General features: G+C 55.6%; 1 protein-coding gene across 6 annotated transcripts in view; it reads left to right on the plus strand.

The window, feature by feature from the left end:
- The window catches only part of COL27A1 (collagen type XXVII alpha 1 chain), a 152,775-nt gene that overhangs the window by 104,397 nt on the left and 32,415 nt on the right, over nucleotides 1-15,963 (plus strand). For all 6 annotated transcript variants that reach the window (XM_044940501.2, XM_025282317.3, XM_044940503.2 and 3 more), the window contains 12 exons: nucleotides 1,206-1,259; nucleotides 1,815-1,859; nucleotides 1,943-1,987; nucleotides 2,266-2,319; nucleotides 3,542-3,595; nucleotides 4,480-4,533; nucleotides 5,938-5,991; nucleotides 7,821-7,874; nucleotides 11,822-11,929; nucleotides 14,075-14,128; nucleotides 14,245-14,352; nucleotides 15,511-15,564. In XM_044940501.2, coding sequence (XP_044796436.1) covers nucleotides 1,206-1,259; nucleotides 1,815-1,859; nucleotides 1,943-1,987; nucleotides 2,266-2,319; nucleotides 3,542-3,595; nucleotides 4,480-4,533; nucleotides 5,938-5,991; nucleotides 7,821-7,874; nucleotides 11,822-11,929; nucleotides 14,075-14,128; nucleotides 14,245-14,352; nucleotides 15,511-15,564 — 738 coding nt within the window. The remainder of the gene's footprint in view (nucleotides 1-1,205; nucleotides 1,260-1,814; nucleotides 1,860-1,942; nucleotides 1,988-2,265; nucleotides 2,320-3,541; nucleotides 3,596-4,479; nucleotides 4,534-5,937; nucleotides 5,992-7,820; nucleotides 7,875-11,821; nucleotides 11,930-14,074; nucleotides 14,129-14,244; nucleotides 14,353-15,510; nucleotides 15,565-15,963) is intronic.

The following is a 15,963-nucleotide window of genomic DNA, read 5'->3' on the forward strand; positions in this document are numbered from 1 at the left end:
CAAAGACTCCCAGCCGCGTGGTCTCCTGGCCCAGGATGAGTTCATCCGTGAGCACTGTTTAAGGCTGCGACATGGAGTTGAAACATGGGGAGCCCCAGGTAGCTGATAAGAGGAATGATAACTTTTTCTGGTTCCATTATTAACTGAAAATATCCTTGTCCAGTATTTAAATGATTTCTCAGTTTTCTCATCCCTCATACCCCCTCCCCTGAGATGCCTCCCTGGCCCTTTTTGTGGCTGGTCTCCACACTCCCAGACTAGGGTGGGCCAGCCTCCTTCACAGCCTCCTCCTCCTTGTCTTCCCAACACCCAACACAGCCTTTCTGGCCCCTATAGAATGAACACTACACTGTTCTCCATGGGGGACCCCAGGGCACCCTCATCTGTGTTCCTATGGGAGGCCTGTAGAACCCTGCAGGGAATACCAGCTGCTTATATGCTAAGGGACCATAAACAAATTCCCTCCCTTGCAGGGCCTCAGTGTTCCCATCTGTGCAGTGAGGGGGTAGGAGAGAGTCTGCCTGCCCCCAGGGGCCTCCCAGTTCTCAAGAGACCGGACATCCTGTCTCAAGGGTCAGATTTGAGCCCAAGGCTCCAGCCACAGCTGCCCTGTGCCTGCCCCTCCTCACGTAAGCTGGGCCAGAGTAGCTGCTCATCTGGCTGGAGACGGGGCAGCTCCATAGCTCTGACCATGTGGAGACCCTCCCCTGGGTGTCCTCTGTCAGGTTCCCCCGAGGACTGTGGTCCACAAGCTGCTTCAACCCCACGTGTGCTCTGGGAAGAGCAGGGGACGGAGTCTGAAGACCTAACTGCCAGGACGTGGCCACGTGTCTCTTTGCTCTGCCCTCAGTTTCCGAACCTGTGAAATGGGTTGGCTGGCTGATTCCACCCCCCACTCCCTGCCCCCGCTCCTCCCCCTCCAAGGTTTCTTTAAACAGGGTTTAAATTTACCACCAGGCCCACTCCAGAACGGTAGGGCCTCTGACTGCATCCACCTACGCCAAGGCCTCTGCAGGGCCGTGTTAGCAGACACATTGCTCTGGCTGACCCACCTGCGGGTGGGGAGTGTGTGGGAGGCAGGGAGGCAGAGGGAACCCCCGCTTGTGCAGGGAAGAACTCAAGGCTCTGGGCAGCCCTGCCTCCTGGTTCCCAGCCCAAGGGAGACCTCTGCTGTCCACTGTGCTAGCCCCTTTTTCCTATTCCAGGGACCCCGAGGACCGGACGGACCAGCTGGGGAGCAGGGGTCCAAGGGCCTGAAGGTACTGACCCCCACCCCCTTCCTCTCATCTCCTGACCCAGGGTGCTGGGTCAGGAATCCAGGCTCACCGCCTCCTCTGTAACAGGCCCCTGGGGACAGCAGGGCGTCCCTGAGAGGCTGCAGGGCATGCTCCTCAGAGCTCATCTGGCCACGCTTCCTGGGGCTGGCATGCCCCCAGCATGGGGACAGGGAAGGGAGAATGAGCTATCAGACTGAGAGAGACAGAGAGCACGTGAGTGAGAGAGACAGAGGAGACAAGAATGAGAGAGAGGGAGGCGGAATCAGGCTTGGCCCCTGACTCCCCAAGCCCTTCCAAGATCCCTGATTGCTGAGACGGCTTCTGCCCTCATTGGGATGCAGGGGTCCATTGTTCTCGACCTACAGCTCCTGGCCACTGGCCATCCACTCCCCCTAGTTTGCCCGCCTGCACACTGGGGAGGGGGGTGTATGTGGTGACCCCTGGGGCTCCTTCTATCTCCCATGGAAGCAAGAGTCCCTTCTCAGGGAAGAGTCCTCCCCAGCACCCACTGCGCCCCTCATGCTTGGCTTCCTGCAGGGCCCTCCAGGACCACAGGGCAGACTGGGCCAGCCCGGGCAGCAGGTATGTGAGGCCGAAGCTGCCAGCCCCTCTCCCCGCTCCCTGTTCTGTGATACGTGCTCCTAACAGCCCGCGTGTGCTTCCAGGGCGTGGCTGGCGAGCGAGGGCACTTGGGCACACGAGGCTTTCCTGTAAGTAGCGCCGCTGGTTTGTGAAAGTCTCTCTGTGGGACTTGGCGGGGAGGAAATAGCCCCATTAGCCACCTCCTGCTGTGGAAATCCCGAAGGTTCTAGCTGCCCACTCCCGCCCTGAAGACCCTCCAGCCTGTCTGTTCCCCTCTGGGACTCAGGCTCCCATGTGTCACGTGGCAGGACCCTCATTCGATGCGACAGCTTGACTGAGACCCAGGGGCCAGGCAGGGCGGGGAAGGCCAGGGAGGGACTGAGGTCAGCTTGCTTTGTTCCTGCAGGGCCTCCGGGGTCCTTCCGGTCCCCCAGGCACCAAGGGCCTCCCAGGAGAACCGGTAAGTGCCCATTCCCTCGCTCTTTGCATCTTTGCCCCTGGCAGGCTGGTCTCAGCTACGTCCTCACCTGCTGGGTGGTGGGGGTGGGGGGTGTTGTCCTGTGATGAGACCAGGAGAGGGGTTAGAGAGGGGCAGTGCGGGGCTCTACCACCCCCATGGATAGGCCTCGGGTCCGGGAGAGAACACTGGCTGGAGAAGTTTGGGGCTCTGGATTGGGTCTACCTCCCTTGCCTTCCAGCCTCAGTTTTATTGTCAGTAAGATGGGCATAATGGTTCCTCTCTTGTCATCCTGTGGTGAGGATGAAATAAGGAAGCGTGTAGAGAGTGCTTCAGTTCAATTCAGTCGCTCAGTCATGTCCGACTCTTTGCGACCCCATGAATTGCAGCACGCCAGGCCCACTGCTTAGCACAGGGCAAAGTGGAGGGAACCGCATCCTTCAGGTCTGCGAAGAAGAGAGGGCAGGATGCAGATAAACCCACACGCTGTCGGGGCCCTGTAGAGTCCAGCATGGCTGGTGCGGTCAGAGCTGGATCTTGGGGAAGGCGGGACGCGGTCACAGGGGCCAGTCACCCAGAGCCACGGATGGAGTTAGTTCTTTGTCCCAGAGGCAACAGGAAGCTGTTGAGGGGACGGAAACAGAGGGGACCTTTTAGGAGATCTCCCTGGAAGGGTGGGTTTTCGCACAGAGTCGGACACGACTGAAGCGACTTAGCAGCAGCAGCATGCCCTGTGTTGAGGAGCCCCGTGAAGAGGCCATGGCTGTACTGATGGAGATGAAGGCAGCACCAGCTTGGGGCTGGGAGGAGCGGTCAGGGGGACAGGGGGAGGACTGGAGATCAAGCAGCCCACATCTAGAAGCTCGGGCAGATGCTCTTTGGAACAATGGGTGGGCGAAACGGCGTTCCAGGCCGAGGGCACAGAGTGAGTGAGGCTTGGGAGCCAGCCGGGAGGCTTCTGAGCAGGGGAGACTGCCCTGAGTCTTCAGAGATGCCTAGGAGAGGGTGCTGGTGGACGGGCGGGGGATGATGCTGGATGCGGGTGAGGAGGGAGCTCGGGACCAGGGTCCTCAGTGAGGCGGGGGTGGGGGTGAGACCTGCAGAGTCCCGGGCTCCAGGGTCCTCGCCCTCACCTGTCCCTCCAGACTGCACTACCAAGCCTCGGACCCCAAAGAGGGCCCAGGCTGGCTTCTCCCGACTGTCTGTGTGTCTGTCTATCTTCCAGGGCCCTCAGGGACCCCAGGGTCCAATTGGCCCTCCCGGAGAGATGGGACCCAAGGTGAGTGCCGAAGGCCCTTGTTCACCCCGTGGTCTTGCTGGGGAGGAAGCAGCCCTTCCCGGCCCTTCTCCTCGGGGCTCCCTGTCCCGTGCCCTGCAGGCACTGGTGGGGAGATGGCCTGGCAGAGAAGGTGGATCCACCATGACGCCAGAGGGGGTGGGGTTGGGCTCCCCAGCCCAGGGGCAGCAGGTGGGATGCAGGCATGCCAGGACCCTCATGGGGGGTTGGCAGTGCCTCTTTTTCGGCACGCTTTTTGGCAATATCCCCCATCCTGACCCTGCTGGGACTTCACCCTGACTTGGAGGTTTGACTACCGAACCAGTCCTCCTAAGGTCTTGCAGCAAGGAACTTGAAAGGGGTCTCAGGCACCCCTGCCTTCTCCAGGGGAGAAAACTGAGCCCTAGGGATTATGCAAGGGCTATGGCCATGCTAATGATGATAACTTGGGGATCTCTCCCACCCTTGTCATCCTGGCCTGGCTGCAGAAAGAAGGAAGGGCTGGAATCCCTCAGCCCTGAATGTAGCATCTGTTGGCTCCCTCCCCTGTTGTTATGTGAATCATGAAATTTTCCTCTCCACGCTTGCCAAGGGCTCCTACTGTGGTCAACCACACTCATAGGGAGGGCGAAGGCTAGAGCAGCCTCTGGGTAGCCCCAAGGCTCCGCAGTCTGAGCCCAACCACCCCGCCCCTCGCCTAGTCCCAGTTCTAAGCTCCCAAAGGCTGCAGCCTGCTCCCAGCTCTGGGTCTCTCAGGGTGTGTGACCTCGGGCATGTCCCTTGCCCTCTCTGAGCCTGCCTCAGTTATCTCCTCCCTTGGCAACCAGGGAAACCAGGGACCAGCCCTTGCTCTAGGATGGACCGATGGCATTTTTTTTTTTTTGCAGGGACCACCAGGTGCAGTGGGAGAACTGGGCCTTCCTGGGGAAGCTGGCATGAAGGTAAGAGGGGGATGAAAGAAGAGAAAAATAACTTGCTGAAACCAACTCCCAGCTGGCGGCCACGTCCTCTCCATGGAAGAGAAATGAGCCTTTCTTGTGCCCTGGATAATGGGTTCTCTGTGCTCCTGGCTGGGGAGTAGGGCTTGGCCATGGCCACAGCAGATGGCCCAGCCGGCTTGGAGCCCCCGTTGCTGCCCCCCCACCGTCTGGCAGTGTTTTCTCTGGCACCTGCCCCATGCCGGGGCGGCCGGACCTCCTGGCCTCCCGCGATAGCATCTGCATTTCAACGCCAGTGCCCCTCATTACCTGCAGGGAAACAGGAGCCCATTGATCCCTGGGCTCTGGGGAGACCCCGTCCCCACTCTGCTGTTGGAAGAGGACCCGCTCCCTGTGCAGGACTTGGAGGCCTGGAACCTTCAGTCTTGACTTAGTTTCAGAATCTTTTGCTGGAATAATGCAAGAAACTACCCCATGTATAAAACAGAAATGGGGCGGTTCTGGTTGGGGCCGGGCTGGGGACTCAGAGCTCCGCCTCCTCCCTGTGCCTGCAGACACCAGCAGGGAGAGCGTGTAGCTTGGAAACCTTCAGATGAGAGAGACCCTTCTGGGGGTCTTTTGGAGGAGGTGGGGGACGTTTAGGGCTTCCCAGGTGAGTCACTGGTGAAGAATCCGCCTGCCAGTAGACACAGGAAATGCGGGTTTGATCCCTGGGTTGGGAAGATCCCCTGGAGGAGGAAATGGCAACCCACTCCAGTATTCCTGCCTGGAGAATCCCACGGACAGAGGAGCCTGGCAGGCTGTAGTCCATGGGATTGTAAAGAGGCAGATACGACTGAGTGACTCAGCACACATGCATGTTCAAGGGACATTTACTCTGATTCATTTAGGGCCTCTTCCTCTTTTGGGTTTCTCTCCAGGGCTCTCAGGGGGTGGGTAAAGGTGATCAGCCTCAGAGTTGCCATCTCTGTATTTGATACTCCCTGGAGCCAAACTAACTGCTTGGGTTTGGATCCTAAAGCTGTCACTTAGTAGCTTCATGAGCTCAGACTGGTTACTTAACCAGCAGTCACTCAGTCTCCTCATTTGTAAAAGCAGACCCCTTCCCTGGCAGGGCTGTTCTGACAACTAGCTGTGTGAAATAAAAAAGCACTGAAACAGGGCTGTGTACGTATGAGCTAAGCTGTGATGGTGGTGTTAGTGGTGGTCCTGAACATGCCCAGGGCTTACTGCGAACAGGGGCTGTGGTTGGCATTTCACAATTTCTCTCTAGTCCTGGAGAAGAAAGAACTTCCTTGGCCCCACCCCTACTTCCCCCACATCAGAACTGATGAGAACAAGAAGGTGGGGTGAGAGCTGGGCTGGTCCTATCCTCCTACCCATGGACTTGTGTTTGGCTTCTCCTAGGGTGACCTTGGGCCTCTGGGCATCCCTGGGGAGCAGGGCCTCATTGGGCAGCGGGTAAGTCAAAGCAAATTGATTCTCCCTGGAAAATCCCCTTCCCCATCCCCCATGGTATTTGGTGGAGGGAGGGCCTTTACTCAGCTTCCCTGAGCCTCAGTTTCCTCAGCTGTACAAACAGACCACGAATTTCTGCAGCTTCATCCAGCCTGCCTCTTGGCAGGCCAGCATTTCTGCAATGCAGAGGTGCTCTGCAGAGAAAAGCATTCTGTGGTCAAAATGTTTAAGGTTCTGCATGCTCGGTGTTTCCTCTTACAGGTTAGAGGGAGCATTTTCAAGGCTCTGAGAAGGACTGCAACCAAGAAATTGGGGGTTCTTTTTGTGGGGATCCAGAATCTCCAAACTTATTTGACCTCCAAGTGTTTTTATTCACAAACACCTGTTATCACCCTGTTCTATGGAAAGTTACGTGGAAGGTTATCTTTCCCTTTCCTTTTACCAAAATAAACCCACAGAGCTTGGCTTCCTTTGAGAAGCTTTGGGACATCTCTGCACCCATTTGTCTATGTCCTGTGCTTGAATTATAAGGTCCCTGCCTAAAAGTGGACTCTGGGTGCTGTGAGGGATACAGAGCAAGCATCCTTTAGCACCTTACGGATGGGGAAGGTGGGGCCCAGGAGTGAGAGTTAGTGTGGAGGGCTTGGTTAGTGCAGGCACCAAGCACCTAATCCAGTTTCTCATTTGTGCCTTTTTCCAATGCCTCCTACTACTCCCTGCCTAAAGTTAAGAGGCTCCACAAACTGAGCTAAGATGTAAAATGAGGGAAGAAGGCCTTGAAAATTGAGCAGTATAGTTTCTTGGAGTGCTGTGTTAAGCAGGATCCTGAGGCTCCATCTGGGCTCACTAGGAAAGAGCATGACGTGCACTCACTTGATGCCCACTGTGTGCCAGGCACTTCACAGCAGTGAGTAACAGAAGGCCCTGTCCTCATGAAGCCTCATTCTAGTAGATCGATTAATGATGTCTGCCATGGACACAAGAGGAATGGCTAGTAGGCTGACTAGTGATGCCTGCCATGGATACAGCAAGGATGGAATCTACACCCTTGTCCCATCTATACCATCCTTGTATTTGATGACTTCCGAGGCCCCTTTCAGCTCAGATGCTGAACAGCTATGAACAAGCAGAGGGAGACACAAACTTAGTTTGACAGCCCGTTAGAGACCTAAGACATCCAGAGGCATCTCTGGAGCTAGAAAGGCAAGCAGGGAACCTGGCTGAAGGTCAGATGGGGATTCAGGGGCTTGGTATCATTCCTAAACTTGCTGACAAGAAAGTCTGAGAAATGGCCTCACTTTCCTCATCTGAGAAATGGGATTCCACCAAGGTGTTTTATGAGGGCTCACTCCAAATTCCCAGAAGAATATATCTAACAGCTATCATCTGTGGGATGCTTATACTGGCTCTCATAGGAACCCTTAAAGAAAGTGTATCAGCCCATTTTCAGATGAGGAAACAGACACCCATGGGGGCTAAGGAGGTTGTTTGTGGCTAGACCACCATGAATGGGAAGCCCAGTGGGGGCACTGAGGTCTGACATCAAAGCCTGTTCAACCAGTAGGCTTCACTACCTCCCCAGTCCAGCCAGCCCACCTGGACACAGGACCAGTACTTTGTATCTTGGGTAGCCCCTGCCCCACCCCAGCCTGCACACAGAACAGGCTGCGGCTTGGGGGTCTGCTCCACTGCTTATTTGTTGCCAGACATTCTGGGGCACTACTAGAGGAGATCAGGGTTGGGCTCTTGCTCTAGTGTGGAGGAGGAAATAAAATCACACTGGAACCCCCTCCCCAATAATGTCTCCTCATCTTTCCCACTACCCTTTCCAGGGAGAGCCAGGCCTCGAGGGTGACAGTGGCCCTGCAGGGCCTGACGGGCTGAAGGTAAGTGTCCTTCTGGTGCAGAGTCTGGGGGAGAGGGAATATTCTGGAACTGCCTTCTGCCTCTGGCCCCACTGTCCTCCCATCCAATACCCAGGTATTCCCCCAGAAGCACTGTGTTCTCATGAACTCCGAGATCAGTCCTCCAGCTTCTAGGGAGTGCAAGCTCTGTAGGGGTGAGCCCTGCTCAGCGCCCGCTCTCTACCCTGCTCACGGACTGGGGACTAACCCCACCTTCTACTCCTCACTACCGCCTTTCTCCTCAAAACTGCAGCTTCTCTTGGCTCAAGGTGGTACCAGGCCAGAAGCTTTAATATCTATTATCTTCCAGACATCTTAAACGATCAGAAGAGTAATCACCACCCATGACTCATAGCCACTATTTCTGGAGGACTAGTCACAGACTATCAGGGACTACACTAAGCCCTTTGTATGTATCACTTAGATCAGTGCTATGGGGTAAGTCCTGTCTTTGGATGAGGAAACTGAGACTCAGGTTAAGCAACTTGTCCAAGGACACATGCTAGTAAGTGGCACAGGCAAGACCTGAGAGTCGGCTACCTCTCTACACCATGCCCCCGTTCTAAAGGTGAAGAGACTGGGGCTCAGGCTGAGGTGTGTGCATCCAGAGTCTATGCCTGTGAGTGAAAATCCAAAATCCAAACCCAGGGCTCGTTGGCACCAAAGCATGTGGGCCCATCTCAGTCCTGCTGCTGAGATTCATCTGTCAGCCACAGATGCTGGGGCCTTAAGAAGGTGCTAGGGCTCCCCCAAACCCCAGGGCAGGTGGGCATCGCTCTCTGTCTTTGCAGCCCCCACCCCTGACCTAGCCCTGAACTGTTGTTAGGTGGGTTTTCCCAGGGCTGACCTGTCCCAGCCCAGGCTTCCAAGTGTCACATCCCAGGATTCCCTCGGTCACCGCTGATTCTCCTATGACCTCAGATAAGCAGCCCCTTCTCTGGGCCTGCATTGCCCTGTCCCCAGGATGCCTAGGTGACAGGTCCCGGCTGGCTCCCCAGCTGCCTGCCTTTTGCTCGCAAGGTTGAGAGCGCCCCCTGTCTGCCGTCCGTCTGCCTTCTCTCACCTCCAGCCCTGCTGCATCCTAGGGTCTGGCTCTGGAGACCCAGAGCACCTGATGGCCTCCACACACTCTTTGACAAGTGCCTGCATGAATCGCGATGATGCTGATGAACATTCTGGCTAAAATGCTTTGTACACTCGTACGCTTGCATCACCTGCCTTCAGAGCTTTAGATGAATTAACCCATTTAACTCTCCCAGCAACCCTCCGAGCTGGATTCATTACCGCCCCCATTTGACAGATGAGGAAAGCAAGGAATTGTGTGTGGGGGCCTCCCTCACCTCTGGGCAGCCGCCTCACGTCTCCTTGGAATCTTTGCTGAGGTGGGGTGGGAGGGGGTCGTCCAGGCTTGGGCGCCTCACAGTCACTTCTGCTCACTTGTGGTGGCTCCTGGGCCCTACTTCTTCCTCTTCCACTCCCTCCAAAGCCAATTCTACATAGGGCTGGAGTAGTAGTTGTGCAGATGTGTGGTGTCTGGGCTTCCCTGGTGGCTCAGATGGGAAAGAATCTGCCTGTAATGCAGAAGACCTTTGTTCAATCTCTGGGTCAGGAAGATCCCCTGGAGGAGGGCATGGCAACCAACTCCAGTATTCTTGCCTGGGGAATCCCATGGACAGAGGAGCCTGATGGGCTACAGTCCACAGGATTGCAAAGAGTTAGACACGACTGAAGCAACTTAGCACACACGCAGAGTGTCTTCCTGGGCTTTGCATGAATCCAGGAGAGAATCTATTTCCTTTACGGCGTTTGTCTGAGCATCACCTTCATGGTGAAAACAGCCTCTCAGACATGCACAGCACTTTATCGTTTATGCTGATTATCTCTTTTGAGTTTGCTGATGGTGACAACCATGACAGGGATTCCTACTAATAGCTCACATTTATCCAGCGCTTGGGCACTAGATGCTATGCTAAGCTATTTACATGGATGATCTCCTTCATTCCCCACAGTAACCCTTTGGTGCTTATTTTGCAAATGAGGAAACTTGCCCAAGTCAACAGCTGTTGAGATCTGAATCCAATAGCGGGGGAGGAGGTATTGTCCCCTGAGCAGAGAACCTTGGAGTGAGAAGAACCAGAACCCAGGGTCTTACCTGTGCTCTGCCGTGAGCTCACGTGTGGCATTAGGAAGTCTCTACCTCTCTCTAGGCCTCATTTTCCCATCTGTAAATATCGAGGGTTGAGCTGGGCAACTTGTAAAGGTTCTTCTGAGCACTGACAGATGTCCTGGATTCTGGGACCCTAGTCCTTTACCCCCGGATCCCTTTCTGCATGGGATCCACCACTGGGTGTGAGGGAACCCAGGCTCTGGGGGTCTGGGTAGGTCTTGGAGCCAGTGCCCCTGCAGGGCCCAGGCTAGGGCCCCTCCCAGAAAGCCAGCCCAGCCTCCTGGAACAGGCTCTCTGCCTCTGAGGGCGAGGAGAGCAGGTGGCCAGGATAACAGGCCAGAAGGGGAATCCTGGAGCCAAGAGCATCCACAGGAGGATTGTCAGGGCCAGCCTTGTCTCCATGCCAGGCTGGGCTTGGAATCTGAGCATCTCAGTGGGAAGGGACCTCAGAGACCCACCTGCTCGACCCTCTCCTGGTGCCCAGATCTGTTCTGCACTGGCCCACACCCCAGCTTGGCTCTTGCCTCCCTCAGCTGTGTCATCTCTGGATCGCCCCCTACCCCCACTCATTGGGGCATCCTCTCAGACCAGAGCTAGAAACTGCCCCAGCCATCCTGGGCCCCAGCCGCCTACACCCAGAGCCTGGAACCTGGTGCAACCAGCCTGCAGACTGCTCTCAGCGTTCTGGTTCCCAGGTTCCGGCTGCTTGCCCTGGTGCACCCTGCTCTTTCTGCTGGACCCACACCAGTCTATCAGTGTCCCTCGTAAAGTGTGGTGCCAGAAAACAAAACTGGCAAAGATGCTCCTGCCTCTCCAATCCTGCTCCTCCGCCCACCCCTTCCTCCCCACCGTGGCTTCATACCCTTTCCCTGGGGACTTCTCTCTCCAGTCACAGCTCAGCCACCTGCAGACCGGCCACAGGCCCCTGCTGCCCTGCTCCTCCCCACATCTGCCTGTACTGAAGCCCTTGCACCTGCTCTGCTCACGGGGGCCGAGGGCAAGAGCCCCATCCTGGCACAGCCCGGCCTGCTAGAACACGGCCTGAAATGACAAATGCTGTGTAAGCATTCGCTGCCACCCACCTGACAGAGGAAATGTACTTCAGCCAGTGAGAACAAGAGCTGTGCAGAGCAGACAGCAAAGGGAGCACTTACTCTCAGTAAATGGAATAAGACATTTAAAAAAAACAATAGATGGAGACATGTGGTCCAATTGGTTTAAACCTTTAAAGCTAAATTTACTAATTTCATTGCTTTGGAACAGTTGTTTTAGCGCTCTGAACCTGGTATGTAGCCATTGAAACTATTACTTGTTACTTATTGTAAATGGTTTCGTGTAAACAAGGGTTGAAAACGCAACTCAGAAACATGGAAAGAGTTTGTTCCGAGAGACTGAATCGGCTGAATTTTTTCCTTTATAAAAATTTCCTTAAGCTTTTTAAGGCTCTTGTTCTCCCAATGTGTCTACAGGGCTGGAGAGAAAGCATCTGTCCTTCTCCTGTGAACTGCACGGGGTGGGCGTGGTCGAGGTCTTCTCTTCCCTCTGATTGGCCCACTCCTTGGCCTAGGCAGGGCCCCTGGACGATGTCATGTACTGCGTGCTGCCTGTACCAGGCTGACCCTTTTGGCTGAGCCATCAGGGGAATCCAGGGTCTGGTCGGCTCTGGACACCCCAATGGAGCCCTGAGGTTTGGCGCCTCTGATGGACTTGGTGACTAATTTATTCTCTCTCTGTCTTCCTTCCTCATGTCTTTCCACCCCAGGGGGACAGGGGTGACCCCGGGCCTGACGGTGAACGTGGCGAGAAGGGCCAAGAGGGACTGAAGGGCGAGGACGGGCCCCCCGGCCCCCCTGGCATCACTGGCGTCCGGGTGAGTGTGCACAGCTGTGTGCCAGCGTTTGTGGCTCCTGGGTCAGAATAATACACTCGTGCCTTCCGGCGGTTGGGTGGGAGGTCGTTGGACAGCAGCCACCAAAGGGTCTTGTGCTTCTATCCTTCCTTCACTGGAGCACTTTGCAGAGCACAAACCTGGCTGTGTCTCTCCCGTACCTTTCTAGTGCCCACAGGAATAACGTCACTCTCCTTGGTCTGTCTGCTGTGCCCTACACAAACCTGGACCCTGCTGACCTCATCCTGCTCAGCCCCCACATTCAGCCACGCTGAAATTAGCAGGAGAGGCATTGGTCTGGTTCTCCATCAGCATTGCTGCATGACCCTTACTTGTTCTTGCCCCCTCTGGGTCACCCCTTTGGTATGATGAAGGCTTTGGAAGAACGTGTGCCGAAATCGTTTTTGAGTTCCAGTGTTCTAGGAGCTCCTTCTTAGTGAACTTTTGAGCATCACGACTGTGAACGGGCAGAAGCGTGGCAGAAATAGCCCTGACCCGGAGCCCAAAGGCCAGGTTCTGGCTCGAGCACCCACTATCACTGTGACTTTAGGCGCATCGAACTGCCTCTGTCTGAGCCGCGGATTTTTCATCTAAAGAACTGATGAAACTTTGGATAGGAAAGCACTTTATAAAATGGACTAGAAATGTAGCAGATTATCTTTATGAGTATGGAGGAGGACGTGACTGAAGCTGGTGGTGGTGGTGATGTAGTCGTGATGGGGGATGGTGATGGTAGTGAGGAAGACGGTGGTGATGGCAATAGTGAGGATGATGGTGGTGGTCGGGCGGTGACGACGATGGGGATGGCGTTAGTGTGGCGGTGGTTATGGGCATGGCGCTGATGGTGATGCTGGGGGTAGCGGTGGTGCCGGTGTTGGTGTGCGATGATGGACGGGATGGTATTGATGTTAGTGAAGAGGATGGTGGTTACGGTGATGGTGATGGGGGGTCAGTGATGGCAGTTGTGGTCGTGATAATGATGACGGTGGTGGTGAGGATGGCGGGGCTGATGATGGTGGCGGGGCTGATGCGTTGGTGATGGTGGCGGCCGAGGCAGGGGTGTGACGTGGCTCTGGGGATGGTGGCGGTGGCGGTGTTGCAGTGTTTCTGTCCATATTTTGCGGTCACTGCCAGCTCTCATACGCTGGGACTGGAAGGAGGTTCGCTGGGGCCAGACTGTGTGTGCGTCGGGTGGCAGAGGTGATGAGAGGCCTGTATTTGAGTGTCTTTGGCATTGAGGCCGCAGAACAGAAATCTCCCACTCTGTGGCCTGGAAACAGTGGAGGATTTAAAAATAGAATTTTATGAGCCATCGAGGCCTTTCCAGAAATATATCTATATGGATGGGGCCCAGCAAATGTCTTCATTCTGGCCCCGCAGTCCCAGCCCACTGGATGCTCTCGCCCTTACTCAGGGTTTCCCACACCACTGGGGTGCTCCCAGATGGAGCTGGGCCTGTCGGAACAGGGGGCCAGCAGGCTGCCCTGTCCGGGGGGACTCCCATCTCCCTGGCCCTGGACTGCATTCTTTGTCCATGACTCACTCCTCCTGCTGAAGAGGAATCAGCTATTGCAGTCACCTCAGCCCACTGGCAGATGCCACCAGCTTCTGTAATCATGACTCACAATTGCCCAGACAGGACCGGCTTAGGAAAAGGGGTGTCCCAGAAAGTAAGAATCCACATTTCATTCTACCTAGCTGGATGATCTGTGTCCGCAGGGTCTCCGTCTCCCCGAGACTGTTTCTTTAGCTCTAACGTGGGATAAACAGTCCCTTCCTCCCAGCCCTGTGGCCAGAATTGCCCAAAACATGATGCAGAGTTCAGATACAGTACCTGGCCCGTGACTGAGGCCATGCTGTATTTAATTACTGGAGGAGCAAAGGACCTTGAGATTGTCAAGCCCAGGGCTGTCAGCTCTGTGAGGCCAATACCACCTCTGCCCCCACTTGGCAAAGATGTAGATCACAGGAAGTGTGCTGACGCTCACGGTCACACAGGCATTGAGTGCAGAATCAGTTTGAGCCCAGGCAGTCTGCCTGGGGAGTGAGTGCTCTGCAAATCTGTGGATCCGCCTCAGTTTTCTCTCATTGCTCATCTTTTTCTCTCTTCCCCTCTTTATCTTTCAGGGTCCTGAAGGAAAACCAGGGAAGCAAGGCGAGAAGGGCCGGACGGGAGCCAAGGTAGGGACCCCTCCTCCTCCTTCCACCTGAATCGGGCCATGCCCCTGCCCCCTAGCTCCCACCCTCCCCTCCCCTCTGCGGACACCTGGTGATACCCTGTCTCTCCCCCACTGCAGGGTGCCAAGGGCTACCAAGGACAGCTGGGTGAGATGGGCGTCCCTGGAGACCCCGGACCCCCTGGCACCCCAGGCCCTAAAGGGTCCCGGGGCAGCCTGGGACCAACGGTGAGAACTCTCTGGGTGGCTGGGGTGAGGGTCATGGAGCCGAGGGCAGAGAGGAAAGCATTGCCCACCTGACTTTGTGTCTGCCCTCCAGACAGATCTTTGGAATTGTGGATCCCTTTGGGGACCTACAGAAGCTCTCGCCCCTCCCCCTGTAAAGTACATACAGCACAGAATTTCTTGCCATTGAAGGGAGTCTGTGGATCTTCTGAAGCCCTTTATAACCCCTGATTATCAAGTCCTGCTGTCAGGGTGTAGGGAAGGGACCAGACCCTTGAGGGTATTTTTATTGGACAAGGACTTTTCCCATTGGAAATAGATTCATGGGTGGGGGCAGGATGAAGCTACTGAAGATCCCCGGGTGACCCTGAGGGTGGTCCAGCCCATCACTGGCCTGCCCTGAAGGGTTTGATCGCTGCAGCAGGAGGAAGACCCCAAGAGGAACAAAGGGAAGGGGCAGACAAGGCTGGCACGGCATCTCTGAGCGGCCGATGTGCGCCAATAAACAGCTGTGCTGGTTTGCGGCATTTGCAAGATTCCGTGGTGTAAATACTCCCACGGTAGCCGATTTCCAGCTACCAGCATGATGTCACTGAATGCAGACTTGGAGGGGATGTGTGAGAAAGCTCCATTAGCTGGTAGAGTCGGTCTGTATCCCCAGGGTTTCACATCCACGGGGGGTCCTGGAACTGTTCCCCTGCAGATACTGGCTACCCAGGGATAACAGCGTTTCTGCCACACAGATTCAATCAACAAAAATATCCTCATGAGCATAGATAACAACAAAATGTAGTAAAATAATTAGGAAGGGATGAGTTTGGGATATTTATCATCTGTGTTTTTAATATAATTGATTTATCTGTAAGTTCATATAATTTAACTTTTCATCATGGTTTTATTTAATAATTGGCTCACAAAAGTGGGGAAAATTTAGCAACTGGCTCTCTAAACCACTGGAGCTGGAAGAGGGAAGGGCTGGGGGAGGAGGAGTGCTCTGGAGAGCCGCTTGCTTTCCACCTCGGTCTCCGGACCAGGTTCTGAGCAGGGCGGACGTGCCAGGCTGCTGGGCTGAACTGGGCAGGAGCCTGTGGGAGAGACAGTGTCTGCGTTCCTTCTGTGAGAGTCACACTGGGTACCAATGGGGGTCTTCTTCCCTCACAGGGTGCTCCAGGACGGATGGGGGCCCAAGGAGAGCCAGGACTGGCTGGTTATGACGTAAGGAGCTCTGACCTCCCCACTTTCTGGAACTCTGCCCTGCAGGCCTGGACTCAGGCCCCTTCGGCTGCTGCCCCCACCTCCTCCCAGCCGAGGGCCACACAGATTCATGGTCTCCCTCGCGCCCAGGATCACCTGGGTCCACAGACCAGCAGTGGGCCAGACAGGGCTAGGGTGAACAGACAGAGAGCCCCCCTGAATCCCTGGCCTCGCTCAGTCCTTCTTCCCCGTGGTGGGTGCTGCACACACCTCGTGTCTGAACTTTGCAACTGCTCTCTGTGGAAGTGGTGGGTCGGAACCCATTTTTGCATCCTAATTTGGCAACCCCCCCACCCCTTAGAGGCGGCCAAGCCAAACACATGTTAGACATCTGGGAGGTGAGGCCTCAGAGAGGCATGC

Source organism: Bubalus bubalis, chromosome 3, assembly GCF_019923935.1.
Source record: "Bubalus bubalis isolate 160015118507 breed Murrah chromosome 3, NDDB_SH_1, whole genome shotgun sequence".
Lineage (NCBI taxonomy): Eukaryota > Metazoa > Chordata > Mammalia > Artiodactyla > Bovidae > Bubalus > Bubalus bubalis.